The following is a 16,065-nucleotide window of genomic DNA, read 5'->3' on the forward strand; positions in this document are numbered from 1 at the left end:
TAGGGGCAATTTGACCTTTTTAATACATGGCCTTTTTTATTAGACATAAGTGGCAACATATAGCTCTTCTAAATTAGATTACCTCCATTTAAAAAAATATTTATCGCAATTCAGTATTCAGTTGTACTAGCAAATGGAACCATTTTTCTTCTCAGAATTTCCACTGCTTTTCTTCCTAGTTACGGAAATATTGTTCATAAGTCACATGGTAGTAATACCTTTGGTATTGAGGATGTAGGTATGGAAACTAAATAAAAGAGCTTCTAAGGAAATAGTATTATGTCCTTTACAAGAAAGAGATGATGTGTAAGATAAGGAGCACCTTTCTAGTCACAAAGTCTGGCTACTGCTTTCTTCTTTTCACATAGTTAGTGATATTTGTTGACTAAATGTGAATTGCTTATTCTTTTATCATTTCCCCTCTTGTGCACAAAACTTCTAAGTAGTCAAGTTCTCATTGAGATTTGAAGACCTATGTCCACTAGTACTAGCCCAGAACATGAACTAAATTATGCATAGCCCTAAATAATAAATTATATAATCAATATAAATATTAATAATTAAAAAATAAGAAATCCACCTTATTTTTCCTGATGTTTGTATATTTTTACTAATAGTGATACTCAATTTCATCAATCTTTACCATGTTGATAGGCATAACATAATAACAAGTCATAGCCAATGATTATTAAGTATTTAATACTTGGAAGTGCTAGATAATTTGTATACATTATCTTGTTTAACCTTCAGCAGTAATCGAGTGAGGTAAATGCGATCATCCACATATTTTAGTTAAAGGAAATGACAATTTAAAAAATATATACATCGGCAGTGGCCATTGCTACTCAGGCTGTCAGGCAGCCCGCCCCAAATCCCGCCACCCCCAGCCCCACCCCAACGCTCCCATGCTCCGTGTGAAGCCCTGGCCCCCACACCAGGGCATTAAGATAATACACACACACACTGAGAAGAGTTTAATAAAGGACTATGATATTTACAAGATCTTGGGCAGATTTTAAGGAAAGCAACAAAACATAATGCAGCACCCTGGGACTAGTAATAATGGGAACTATTAAAAGTTGGAGCAAAGGAGGGAGCTGTTATTGGAATCCAGAAAAAAAAAAGCTGTAAGCAAAGATCATCTGATAGAGGCTGTGATCATAACCAACTGATGGTGACCTGGTAGAGAAGGAGCCAGGGGAATAAATATCAGACCTTACTGTCCTCCAAATCTTTAGTTTCCTGACAGTGCCTCCCATTAGCTGAACCCAACTAGAGACCAGACAGCACAAAACAGCTAGCTTATTGATTATGTCTATACATGTTAGTTTGGAGCAGAGAGGGTGAAGAAGGGTGGACCATGACTCTGAAAGGGAAATGAAAAATACCTATGAATTAAATAACTATTAAATGGCAGATCCAGTACATGAATGCCAAACACTTTGGTCCTCACTACAATACTATACTGCCTCATTAAAAAAAAAAAGCTCTGATGAAATATCATTTGACCAAAAAAAAAAAAAACTTTACATCTGAAGGTTTCTACTCAATCTCAAATTATTGGATGCTTTTATATGTAATGGTAAATGAGACCAAATATCTGATTGCTGAGCAGCAGAGAATGCCCACCCAAAAAAAAAAAAAAGTTTGCTGTAGGCAGTGATTTTACATATTGTTGGTATTTTCAGAATATTGAACCATATTTGTTCCTCTTGTTCAGATTCCCGATTCCATCATTTCTCGTGGTGTTCAGGTGCTCCCACGAGACACAGCCTCCCTCAGCACTACTCCTTCAGAATCGCCTCGTGCTCAGGCTACATCTCGCCTTTCTACGGCTTCCTGCCCAACACCAAAAGTAAGTACAGTTCCTTGGCACCTTACACTTGCTCTACTGTGTGAATCTGGGAAAACTAACCAATGTTTCCCTTTGCCTGTCAAGGTTGGATTGCATGCAAGATAATACAATGAAAAATGAATGGGCTATCCGATAGTTACTGCCTAATGTATCACAAATTGTCATATTAGGCTAACAGTAGAACAATAGAAATTTCATGCAAAATGCCTACTACATTATAGCTACAGGTATCACTTTCTGTAGCTCCTGTTTCTTTGCTGTAGACATGCTATTTTTTAGCATACTCATTAGTATAGATATGAAGTTACTTGTTTATGCAGAGGATGAATGTATTTCTGGCCAATAAACAGCAAGATTAACAAAATAAAATAATGTCACTAAAGGGATATTTTTTTAAACTTGGTCCAGGCTGGGGTAGCTCCCTGCTCTAGTATCATTCCAGATTTTTTCAAACATATTCAACTTGGAATGTTGCTGCCTAATATTTGGAAACAAATCTAAATTGATTAGAAAGTTTTAATGCCAACCTTTCGGGGAGGGAGGATGTATCTTAGTATTTATTTTTTATAATTTTTCCCAAGTAAAATTATATAAGGGAATGGGGAAAGTATTAGACATTTATTTGCTGCCTGACATCTTCATGTGTATGATAAATTAAGTAGCAAACCTGATTATGACTGATGCTTTCTCCTGGAATATCCCTTCCCGGGTAAAGTTAGTCTTCTGTGCTTTTCAAGTTTTCTGTGGGATGGATCCAATATTAGCATCAAAAGGTTAGCAGTAACATTCCTTCTTATTTGATAAGACATGGTGTTAAGATATCAGGCTATATACTACATTTATTCCAGGGATTTGCAGGTAATTTTTCAAACCGTGGCTTTTTCTCTGTCATCAGATTAAGGACTTATACAGCTGTCTTCCTCAATTCCAACTTTCTATGAGTTTTATGAATGTCATCATTGGATTTGACTAGAAGCAATCTCAAGCAGTTCTTGATATGTGTAGTGTAGTTGCTTTTGCATTCCATGGTACAGCCTTTTAAGCAGTCTTCAGTGTTACTGTTGTATATCATTGTTTTTAGACCTGTGTCAAAAATAACTGATATTAATTTTATAGCCTAAAAAAATTGAAGTCCTAAATCTTCAATGAAGAAAAGGTGTAAGAACATTCTAGGCATAAAACTTATGTTATACATTTATATTTTGGATGCCAGTCAGCTACATGGAGTTCACAAGTTTTAAATTGGGTAGAAGAATCTCGTCCATGTCTTATAAATTTTTTGAACAGAATAATTTATGTTTTGATTTCATTAAATTCTAACTATACAAGTTGTACTCATTTATTAAATCTAGGAGATAATTAAAGCTAAATGTTAAGTCCACTATAAAAGTTTCCTCATTCAACAAATATTAAGACCTTAATGATGGGAATACAGAATTACCTAAGACACAAGTATTTTTTTTCCTTAGTGATACACTGTGTACATGAATATTTTAAGCTAAATTTAATTATGCATAGTAATTCTTGAGCCTTTTTAAAACTTTGTAATTACAAAGGGAATATTAAATACAATTTTTAAAATCACTTTGTATTTCCACATTTATTAAGTTTATTCACTTATTGCAAAACTGTAGGAGAACAAGAGGCTTGTCTTGATATTTTCCCGTAGTTAACATTTAGATGTTCAAATTGACAGTGAATTCAAATAAATGGTATATTTGAATATCTTTTTTTGAGGAATTTTTTTTCTGTATTTTTATCTAGGAATAAGATTCTGTTCCTTTTAGATAATTGTTACCAGCACCAGAATGTAACCTCAAAGATAAAATTATTACTTTGGTGTAATTTTTAAATTAAACTTTTAAGGTTGAATACTAATATAATTAAAAATTTTTGAATATTGATTTTTTAAAAAAAAGAGTGAAGAAAGTCAAATTAATTTCCTATTAAAAATCTCAAATTATAAGATTGCTTAATGTAACCTAAACTAGATGCCTTTATATGTACTTTTATATCAGTGATAGGTATAATGTCTGCCCTCATGGAATTTACGGTTTAGTCAATGGTATACTGAAATAAATAGATACATTTTAAATAAATTTATTTAGAATAACTAAAAATCATAATAAATATATAATGATAAAATGAAATCCATGCTAATAAGAAATGAAAATGTATAGTGATAGTAATAAGAGGGAAATCTCACTTAGGATGATCAAAGGAGGCCTAGAGTAACATTTCACCAGGGAAATGAAGAATTAGTATAAAAACAAACCTTTTGCTAGGTAGAGGTTGTGAGAATTATATTCAGCAATAATAACCACCGTCAAGGCAGTTGTCACCAATCAAGAACTCTCAGACTAAAACCTCACTTTTACGTAAATAGCCTAAGTCAGTGACTTCAAAATCTAACTTCAGATGTCAGTTCTTTTCATTTTAAATAATGGTTTGTTTGTTTGTTTGTTTGTTTTGCCTTTGCCTACTGAGTCCCATTTCAAGGCCATAGGATTTAGCAACTAAATTTGTTCTAGGTAATTTTTTTAATTTTAATTTTGTAGCATAAAAATTTAAAGCAGAGAAGAAATCAAAAAGTAAGTCAGGTTTTCTAGCATGCACAAGGTCCTGGGTTCAATCCCAATACTTACACTAAAAACAAATAAATAAAAACCTAATTACTTTCCTCCCTCCCCGGCAAAAAAGTAAGTCAGGTTTCTAATTCAAGATATGGGTAAATGATGATGTTATTAACTATATTAAGGAATAAAAAAGAAAAAGCAAAGGAGAGTTAATACCTTTTGGTTTTGAATGTGTTCAGTCTAAGATATGTACGAGACATCCCAGGAATGATTTCTAGCGCAAAATTAGAACACAGGTTGAGTTTGACATTGTTACTGTTACTGTTAACTGCATTTTGGATGTGGTGTTTATAATTTAGTACATATTACTGTTGGCCAAACCCCGTAGAAATCCCCCTTCTGAAGATTAGGCAGGCAGTCTGTCTTGTGTAGACATATATGTGCAAATAAGTTTTCTTTACATTGGAAATACAATACAGTCTTGAGAAATCAGCACTAGAAAGAGCACTTGACTTGATAATAGAAAACCTGGATTCAAATGCTGTTTTCTCTATTTAATAACTATACTGCATTAAGCAAGTTGTTCCACTTCTTTGAGCTTTGTGTCCAGGATGAAACTGCTGATCCTTGCCTCCCCAGCAGAGTTATTAATCTATTAAATAAGTCTTTGCCTAGTGCTCAAAAAGCAGTGGTAAACAAATAACATTGTTCTTGGCTTTATAAACAGATAAAACAGGCAACTACAAATTATAATAGTGCTATGATTTATCAGCAGGAGTACAGAATACTCTTGAATAATCATCAGAAACACTTAACATAGTCTTTGTGAAAACACAGGAGGGTTAAATAACCAAATTATGATTCAAAACTAACAGTTCTAAGCTTTCCTTGTGTAACTTTTTATCACTGGGCAGTTTTTAAACTGAAAGACTTGCTGTCCATTTGCGTCTATGCATCTATTTCTTTTAGGTCAACAGCTATAATATTAAACATTATTTTGATTTCACATTTTGTATGCTCACTGCAATATAATGTCTTAGATTGTGCTTTGATCCTTTTAGATTTTCCTGCTATAGTGAGAACAAGATCTATAAGATAAACCATTTGGATTTCCTTTTTAGTATGCTTGTCACAATCTAATAAAGACAACAAGATGTTATCTTTTTAAACAATTCTTCATTGAATGGCATTGTCTCTAGCAAAAAATTTATTTGGTGAAATGACATAATATTTTATTTTAAATGGGGAAAAATAATTTCTTTTATATCAGATATTTTCTTTTAATGAAATCTGACTGAAGTGACAAATGCTTTTCACTCTTCTTATTTGAAGACACAGTGAAGTATAGTTTAAGACCAAACTTGGAATTTTAGTCTTTCGTTGCTCTAAGTAAACTAGTGCCTAAGCCAAAAAAGTCTGGTATGTAGATTCTGTGAGTGGGCAATATCTAGAGGACTCAAGTTCTAAAATGGTGATAGTCTCCCACAAGTGGTTTGCTAAAAGAATAATTCTATAACATAAATTCTGTTTTAAAGTGAGCATGATTCACAACTGAAATGAGTTCTGATTTTCACTTATGAAAGGCAGTAGCATCTCTATTAGAACCAAGAGGCTTGAGGTAGAGATTAATGGCAGAACAAAAAAGAAAAAAAATACAAACTTTTAGTTTACCATTCCACATGGATGTTATTAAAATAGGGAAAATTTCTAAAGACCAATTCAATTTTCCTTTTATTTCCTAAGCATCTGAAGTTTGACTTAAATAAATAAATAAATGTAGTCTCTTGTTATATATTCCCTTGTACCTCAAAGTTTAGAATAGAATTTTGTGCCCAGATTAACCAGCAAGTTATTTTTTTTCTCTTAGAAATAAAATATAAATACTATCTAGCTAGTTAAACTAAAGTTTATAAAATAATTCAAAATGATGCATTTTGAAATATCTTTATGAAGGATGTGTTCATTTAATAATTAATAATGTCTAATCTTATATTCAAACAAAGTACAGGATTATGACTTCTCTTATAGCTTCAATAGTTGTCCTTTGAACAAAAGAATTTAGATTACTCTGGATAAAGAATAAACTATTTTCATAACTCACAATTTTAATGTGAATGTCTGAAAGGTAGTGTGATTTCATTTACATATAAAAATGGCATTATTGATCCAGTATCAGGGTAATATTTTCTCTGAGATTTTTCTCCTAGTGATATTAGCTTTAAAAAACTATTTTATATTATCATCACTTTCCTTTGTGAACACCAGGGTGATTGTGTAATATGGCTAATTCATTGGTTCTCAAGTCTGTGGTGAGTCTCATGAAGTTGCTAAAATTCTAGCTTAGATCAGGGCCCTAACTGGGGCCCTCAGATTATTTCCCACTGTTTTTAAGGGCCTAAATGAAATCAGTTAGACTGTACTAAGCATCACGTTTCTTTGCTTTTGTCTGAAGTCATATCACCATTGGTATATCAACAACTGTTCAGCTGTTAATGACATTATAGAAACGTATGGGTTCTACATATGGAGTCAACAAACACCAGAAAGTTTAGATAACACTGAATGGATGACATTAATTAATGTAATAAAGTACATTCTCTGAACAAAAAAAATATATATAAGTTGTTTTGTGCAAAGTTAACTGCCCCATCTTGGGGATATTGAGCAATAATATTCTCAACATTGTTGGTCAGATTCAGCAGTTCTCAAATTTAATGGTCTCAGGACCCATTCACACACTTTAAAATTATTAAGGGTCTCAAATAGCTTATTTATGTGGGTTATATCTGGTGATGTTTACTGTACTGAAAATTGAAACTGAGAAATTTTTTAATGTTTATTTGTTTCAAAATGAGAACAGTAAGGCCTTTATATGTTAATATAAATAACATTGTTATAGAAAAAATAACATTTTCCAAAATTAAAATCTGAAAATGATGGCATTGTTTTACATTTTTTCGTATTCATTTTGATGTCTGGTTTAATAGAAGACAGCTGGATTCTCACATCTGCTTCTGTACTCAGTCTATTGTGGTATGTTTTGGTTGAAAAATATAAAGAAACAAATCCATTCTCACATATTTATGTAGTTAGAAAAGAAAGGACTATTTTAATAGAATTTTCAGAGAATTGTGGATATTCTTTGACACTACATCAAAAATTTTAAATTGATAATCTTTCAAAAGTTGGTTGAAGTGTGTAATCTAAAACCCTGTCAAGGACCATTTCATACTCCTGTATGTTAAGATCTATTGCTCTATCTTGAAATTTGAATGGATCTTATATCCAGGCATGATTTTGGAACACACTTTTTGATCACATAGAAAATGTAAGTTCTTCTAACTGTTGATTATATCAAAATCATCTTCATTAATATAACTGCCAAGCTCATCAAAAAAGCTTGAAACCATCGGAAGCTCTCAAGTTCAGGGTGATATACATTTTTCACAATTCTAGTTTTTATTTAAAACCTAGACTTTTTCCTTTTGAAAAAAGCAACAAATCTTATTCATTTTCCTTGAATTGACTGGCTCATTTCATTTTCAAGAAACTGTCTACCAACATTTAAGTCTGAATAGTCATAGTTTGTCAGTCATTCTTTCAGGTGAATGATGGTCTGTGCAAAACCTGGCTAGTTCGGCTTGCAACTCAAACTGTTAAGTGCTTTTCTCTGAGACACCTATCATTCTTTGGTATGCAGCAGAAGTATTTTATTCACACTTCCCATTTTGTCACATTCAAGGGACCAGTTTCAATTAAATTGAATTAGTATTTACTATTTAATTGAGGACAATGTTAAATGAAACTATTAGTATATAGTGGTGAATAATATAATAAATATTCATACTGTTTGGATCCACTGCCTTAATTTTTACTAATGTACAACCCACCTTTGCTTTTGTAACATCAGTGCAAATGTCAGCATAGTGTAAGAGGCAAATAATGTCTTAGTATTATTATTAAAATAATTTGGCCTTGTGGATCCCTGAAAGAATATCAGGAACCCCCATGAGTCCTTGGACAACACTTGAAGAACTACCAGTATAATCAAATGAGCAAAGACGTTTATGTTTCTTGAAAACATCCTAGGTCAAAATTATATGTATTTAATTTTATTTCTCTTTAATTTTCATTTAGACCATGCTACAGTGGTATTCTCATTCCAGAGATCTTATCCTTTGTATTAATGGCCACCAGTATCATGCTGCATATAAATAATTCACCCTGACTCTATGATCCAGAGTAATTCTAGGACAGAGAACAGAGCTTCTTCTCCTTGATTCAAAATAATAGAATGCTTCACAAAGTCTTTCAAAGATATAACCAAAAATTGTCATTCCCAGCTAACTTTACTCATTTCCAGTGTGGGTACTACTTCTATATTTGTATAGCAACTGATGTTTCCCTAGGATATCCTGTCTACTTAGTTACACAGGGAGCCCTCTTTTACGTCATAACCTAGTTGTTGGAAGATAATTTTATTAGGGATAATGTTGGGGATGACTTCTTTTATAATTAGTTTGAAACATTTAAAATTGGTGAGATGTATACAAAATAAAATTTTCCACTTCTTTAAAAAAAAAATTAGATGGACATTACTAGGCCAGCACAGACATATGTCAATACTCAGCTGGCATTCTTTTTATACCCTCCAGGCTAATTTACTCACTTGCATTAAATGCCTGGCTACTATTGACTTTTGAGTAACTGATTTCCACTCTCATTCATTATTGTCTAGTTTCTCCTTCTTTATGACAACATGTTTATTTTGCTATTCTGGTCTGATAGCAAAACAGATTTCTGAGACTTCAAATAAAGAAATGTTTTCATATCCTTTTATAATAAAAAAAGGTGCTACTCAGAATACTAAAGTACTTCACATTTTGAAAAAACTAAAATCAGATAATGTATTTTAGCTCTTAGTTTTGAGTTTACAAATTATTTTAAATGGCTTTCCTATGACATTCTGCTAACTATACAGGATTTTTACATTGACTTCTGTTTCTTCATTCATCTAACTGTGTCCCCCCTTTATATATAATGAAAATTGAAAATGGAATTCTCTCATCCTTTTCTAATTATTTAATGTTCACAGAATTATATTCATGATTGAAACTAAGTATAACTTGACTGTGAAATTTTAATTACCACTCTGAAATCTGAGTTGCAGATGAAATTCGATTAGCTCACCTGAGAAGATATAACTAACCAGCAATTATTAGCTAGAGAGATAACAATTTTATAGCTTAGACAGTCTATAAGTGGCATGGCCTTTTTTATTTGAAAAAAGTGATAATCATGCTCATTTTAGAAAATTTTGAAAATTCGTATAAGCAAAAACAGAGTTCCTGTGAGACTACCCTTAATAAATAACAACTTAAAATTTTGCTATATATCATTCTGATTTTTTTTCTATACACTAAGTATTTTATATAAATGGATCATGATGGGAAGTCAGGAAGGGAGTGATTAAGAGCCTAGGTTCTGGAGTGTGGCAGGTTTGGTGATGAATCTTAGCTTTATCCCTTACTAGATGTTTGGCTTTCAGAACATTACTTCACCTCTATAACCTTAATTATCTCATCTATAAAATGAAAATAATGCTGTTTGCAACATAGGGTTGTTTTAAGGTTTAAATTTTAAAATGCATGTGAATCACTTACCACAGTGTTAAAAATATAAGAAATGATCACTACATGTTAGCTACTATTACTAAACTATATAATATTTTAACCTATCATTCATTTACTAACATGAACATCTTTCTATGCCATAAACATCTTTACATGTTTTTAAATTATCTTCTACAACATTAATGTCAAGTATTGCTCAGTATTCTAATTTTGGGGTATAGCATACTTTTTTCCACTGTCCCTATTTTGGACATTTTAGTTATTTCATATTTCCTAGTTTTAAAAATAATGATGTGATAATCCTCTGGAAGTTAAGTGTTTTAGAGTCTTCATATAGATATTCATATGGATATCATGAAGAGATCATTTTTACATCTTCATGAATTCAATTTAATGGTATTCTGGAAGAAACGATTTTTAGCATTTGCATTTGACTGAGTTACTGACACTTATTTAAAATTATGAATGTAAAGTTTGAAAAGTCAACAGTATTGAATCTTTAAAAGTATTGCACTATGAGGCACTAAATATTGAGGATCAACCCTAGTCTACCACTTTATAACTTTGTGAGAACTAGTAGACCTCAGTTTTTATGTCTGTAACATCATGATATTAAATTAAGTAGCCTCTAAAGTCCCTAAGCCTATAATTCTGTTCTTTTGAACTAGATTTCTACACTGACTAAATAAATATTATCATTCTTTTTACCCTTCTCTCTGATATTATGTTACTGTCCAATTATTTATTTTATCTTTTGCATTTCATGCTACTTCATAAAGTTAGAGATTATCAACTGAAAATGTTCTGGCTTCATTTAAGATTTTTCTCGTTTAGGTCAAACTTGTCTCTGTGAAATAGAATATTGACTTCTCTTGCTATCCACTTTCATTTTTTTCAAGTTACAGGAAGTGAGAACTGTAGAAATATAAGCAATAGTGAAATTAAAAATACTAGCTTTCTGTTTAATTTCATACTTTAATTTAATTTTAATTTAACTTTGATTCCTATAAACTTCTTTTTATAGGTTTGGGGTATTTTTTGTACAAAGACAGCCCAACAAAAATAATCTATGCCATCATTATTTCAGCAGCAGAATTGATTAAATATAGCCATGATTCAAATCTATATATTTAACTGACCATGTCTCATTCATGACTTTAATAGAGAGCATCTCCCAAACTAAACTATTTTTAGGTCTTTATATTTTAAAATGATACATAATCTAAAATTAGTCATGCATTTTCTTGCCCAAAACTTCAGGTTTATCTGCTCTCCCTTATTCTACTTGTATTAAAGACAAAGCACACATTAATTCAGAAATTCATTCTGTGAATATTTTTTAGTGCATATTATATCAAATACTGTGCTAGGTGTTGGGAATATAGCAATGGATAGACTTATTAATCCTGATCTCAAGGATCTTATAGTGGAGCTGATGTGAAAAAAAAAATTTTTTTTACAACAGATCTATCAAAGGTTTGATAGCCTAAAAGAGCTCCTCTAATCTTGTAGGAAAAAAAAGAAAGGAAGAAAATGAGTAAAGGACAGGAACAACCATTTCATAAAAAGAAATAAATTTAGCAAAGAATGTGTCAAAAAAATTTACCCTCACTGGAAGTCTATTAAAAATTAAAAACAATAAAAATTTTGCAATCAAATTGATAACTATTTTTAAATTATAATCATCATTGCTATAGTGAGCAGTGACATGCATATTCCTAAACACTAGTAGGAATATAAATTTGTGTAATCTTGCAAGCAAAACATAGGTATAACCTTAAACTTTATTATGTTTTAACCAATTATTTTATTTCCAGAATTTTTTTCAATGCAAATTATCAAAGAGGACAATAAAGACTTATGTATAAGATTATTTATCACAGCATTATTCATATTCATGAAAATCAGAACCAACATTAATGTCTATGGTTATATAATATGTGTGTGTGTGTGTGTATATATATATATATATATATGAGTTATTAATATAACCTAGAAAATCATACCCTAAAGAATATTTAATGGCTTGGAAGATGCTCCAAATAAAATATGTAGTTAAAAAAAGTAGTAAACAAAACTACATAGATATTAAATTACAGATTATTTAATAATTACATTACTTTTTAAACCAGAAAAATATAAGTTTTTGTTTGTTTCGTTATTTAAATAGGATCTGGTAATGACAGGGATGGTTTTGCCTCCTTTTCAGATTTATGACAAATCTTCATTAAGCCAACAATTTATTTATTTTTATAACTGTATTTATACCAGAGCATTGTTATATCCGTTCTGTCCTTAATCTTGCTGGGTAGAATATTATATTTCAATGAAAATTTGAAAATAAACTTTTTTTGATCACATACAGAAGTAATAAATGATTCTTAAGAACATATACTGTGCTGTTAAAAAGTTATCTTTTTCAGAGTGTCTAATAACTTTTATACCACACCTGTGATTGGCTTTATAATTTCTTTTTAGACAGATATGAAATCTGGGGGAAAAAAGAACATGGAGTGAATTACTCTCTGGCTAGTGAGCAGGAAATAACTTGCTTAAAAATCTAATACTGTATAGATTATACTATTTTGGAATCAGAGCTGCTATAGAAACTTAAGGGTCAGAATGATAGATTCATAATAAAATATAAATCATCTCAAATATTAATAAACCATTAGAAATCAGAGCCTTTGAAATAAAGGATTTCCTAAGTATAATTTTTTTTTTGTAAGGGGGTGGGGCAGTGGTGGATCTGTGACTTGCTACCAAGATTCTAATTTTTGACTTCTCAGTTCTTCATTATTCTTTGCAACTATTTCTTTGATCTTCTGTATTCTTTTATTGGTTTAGTTTATAATCAGATTGCCTTTGTCCAAAAATGCATTAGAGTATTTATTATCCCTTGATACACTCATAGAATTGCTGCTTCTCTTTTATTTCTTTCTTCCCTCTTTTTTACTTGCCTCAGTAAATCACGAAACAGAATTGTTTTATGGTGTTTTATTGAAAGGGCTGAACTATAGTGAATTGAAATATTAACTAGATCTCAGAAAGAATTTATTTATTTATAAGCATTTGTTTAATTTTGAGTTCTCAAGTAAAACTTTTTTTAAAAACCTCCTTCAGTCATAACTACCAGAAGCAACTTTTAGCTGTACCGATATAACTGGGTGATATTGGTTGGAAGATAAACAATTTCTAAGAAAAATTTTTATTTCCTGTCATTGATACCTATGCTTTTTTAAGAAGTGGCATAATAAAATGAGGTTCAATATGTTTCTCTCTCAGGGTAGTTTTGAATGTAGATTAGATAATTCTGAAAATAAAACAATTCAGCCCCTAAGGCAAAAAAAGAAACAGAAATGTTTAATCTATACAATCTTAATCTAAATCAATACAAAATATATCATTAGTGACAGAGGAGAGATCTACATTAGTCATTCCACAGATGAGAATCTAAATTTAATGAAGAGAACTGAAGCCAGAGAATTTAATACCAGCTGTGCTTTTTTTTTTCCTGATATGTCTCCAGAAAGCTACTGAATCTCTCTAAGACCTGAGTTCTCTCATCAATAAAACAAATGCACAAAATACATAAACTTTTTTCACAATTTTTCACAGACATCTTATAACTGAAGAGAAGTGTTAATGCATCCCCCTGCAATATGGGCTCCTACCTTAATGTGGCTTCTACAAGCCTAAAATTTCCTTGAGGTTTTATGTTTCATTTCAAAAATTAATAGAAAGCTGGTTTTCTACTCCAAAATCCATGTTTGCCTATAAAAGTATTATGCTTACAGCTACTTACTGTTGGTGAGAGAAATGAGGGTGAGGTGGGATAATTTTCTACTTTCTTAATAATGGAAATAATTTTACAATGAGCCAAGTTTTGAAGAACTGAGCCAAATCAAAGGGAATCAACAACCCATACTGTATTGCATCCAGGCAGTTTCTTTTGTTGCAAGAATTCAAGCTCTTACTTTAAAAAAAAAAAAAAGGTGAATACAAATGGCAGTCATTTCACTACTTTACAGACCACATCCTGGTAATTAATCCCTGAGGATAGATTACTGAGTAATTAAGCCTTGAAGAAATATTCCCAGAATTTTACAAAAGAGGTGATACAGTGCAGTCTTTTCAGATAATTTTTAATGGATATCTTGTTAAATATATTCTAGCTGAGAGGGTGAATAGAAGATTGAAATGACTTACATCCTCTGATTTGTGTCTTTTACAGTCTCAGTAAAATATTTATAAAAGGATTTCTTCAGGGTAAAAAAATTGTTAGTGATAAAAGTTTTTGTTTTGCAACTAACATTTTAGTTTTTGATATATATAAATAATCTCAACTGTCCCATAATCCCTCCAGTTTTTTTTACATCAAATTCTCAAACTTCACTTATATTGCAATGATCCTATATGTAATATCAACATTCGCAGTTTAACCTTTCTTAGTTATTGATAATGTTTAGCCCCATAGAAAAATATGTATAAAGTTAGATAATGGTATGAGGCTTTTATAATTATCATGAAGAGTATATTTCATCTTATCCAAATTTTAATCTTTTATGATTTCTCTTAAATTCTAATCAAAGAAAAATAAAAATCAGGTATCTGGATTAGCTGTGAATTTCTTTTATTTATACTACTCTATCATAATTGCTGATTAAAGGTTGACTAGAATAAATGAGAGCATTACATTTTAAAATTATTTATTTGACTTTTCTCTACAACTCGAATTTTAGTTTGAGAAATCTTTTTCAAATTCTTTCTGAAGTTTTTCAGTATTAGGCATTATTACCTGGTTCACGAGCCACAAAAAAAAATCACATGACTCTTAAATGACAACAACTTCTGACTTTGATAACCACATTGATTTTCTAAAGCTTTCCTCTTATGATAATTAAGAATTTACAAAATCAGATTTAAAGATGAAGCATTGACAGATGAGCTGTGTGCTCTAAAACCCTTGTTTAAATTAGTATTACAGTCTGTTTTTCACATTCAGAGTTCAATGGTGACTATCTTTTCTCTTCTTATGTTTCATTCTTTCATTCTGTACTTGCAATTGCATTGTGAACTGAAATGATTTAGGAAAAAATTCTTTTATACATCAATATATTAACATAAAATTTCTTCCATTAATGAGATAGACACACAGACAGGGACATATATACATATACATCCTCTCATAAGCATCAGTTTTTTTCCCCAACCCATTTATTTCCAGGCCTATTAAAAGGAATACAGCTTTAAAGTAGAAATCAGAAACTGGATTTTGGCTGTTAATTTGTCATTAACATCCTATGTAACATTGAAGAAACTACCTCATGTTGCTGGATTTGATGTAATGTTAAGCTTTCTAGAAATAAAAAATAATGTAGAAAATTGTGTTCACTTGTTACTATATAACAGTTCTGAAAGTGTTCAGTTTCTGAAAGTTTTCAGAAATCAGCATAAGGCATTAGACTTTTTATTGGAAAATAGCTTTTGATATAAAGATGTTCTCTGATATCAAAGTAAACAGCACAAGAAAATGACTAGATATTATGAACTCAGTGTTCATCCAGAGGCCCATTCATATAGAGAGAGTGTTGCCATTCTAACTACTATCCATTGTTTCTAAATTTGAGAATTCTGTTAAACTAAGAATAAGAATCAGCGATTATCTTTAGGATATAGCATTTAGTTAATGTTGAAGAATTACTAAAAACTATTTATTTCAAGTAAAACCAAAAGTTGACACAATTCTTACGGACCAAGATGCATTTGTTTCAAGGTGAAAATTTAATTTTCTCAGTATTATTTCTAAGCAATCTCCATATACTATCAGAGATGTCCTAAAGGGGATAAGACAATCTATAGCCTGCCTCCAGGAACTATAATTTTGTAGCATGGTCAGATTTCTTATTTTTCCTGGGGACTTCAACACTGGGAATTTGGCATCAAACTGATACTTCCTCCTAATACAAACAGGAGTATCACAGCTAACTTGGAGACCATC

At 31.0% G+C, this 16,065-nt stretch overlaps 1 protein-coding gene across 9 annotated transcripts in view; it reads left to right on the forward strand.

The window, feature by feature from the left end:
* Positions 1–16,065, forward strand: part of GPHN (gephyrin) — a 430,038-nt gene that overhangs the window by 244,994 nt on the left and 168,979 nt on the right. For all 9 annotated transcript variants that reach the window (XM_010976627.3, XM_064486047.1, XM_064486048.1 and 6 more), the window contains one exon: positions 1,721–1,855. In XM_010976627.3, the coding sequence (XP_010974929.1) occupies positions 1,721–1,855 (135 nt within the window). The remainder of the gene's footprint in view (positions 1–1,720; positions 1,856–16,065) is intronic.

This window comes from Camelus dromedarius, chromosome 5, assembly GCF_036321535.1.
Source record: "Camelus dromedarius isolate mCamDro1 chromosome 5, mCamDro1.pat, whole genome shotgun sequence".
Lineage (NCBI taxonomy): Eukaryota > Metazoa > Chordata > Mammalia > Artiodactyla > Camelidae > Camelus > Camelus dromedarius.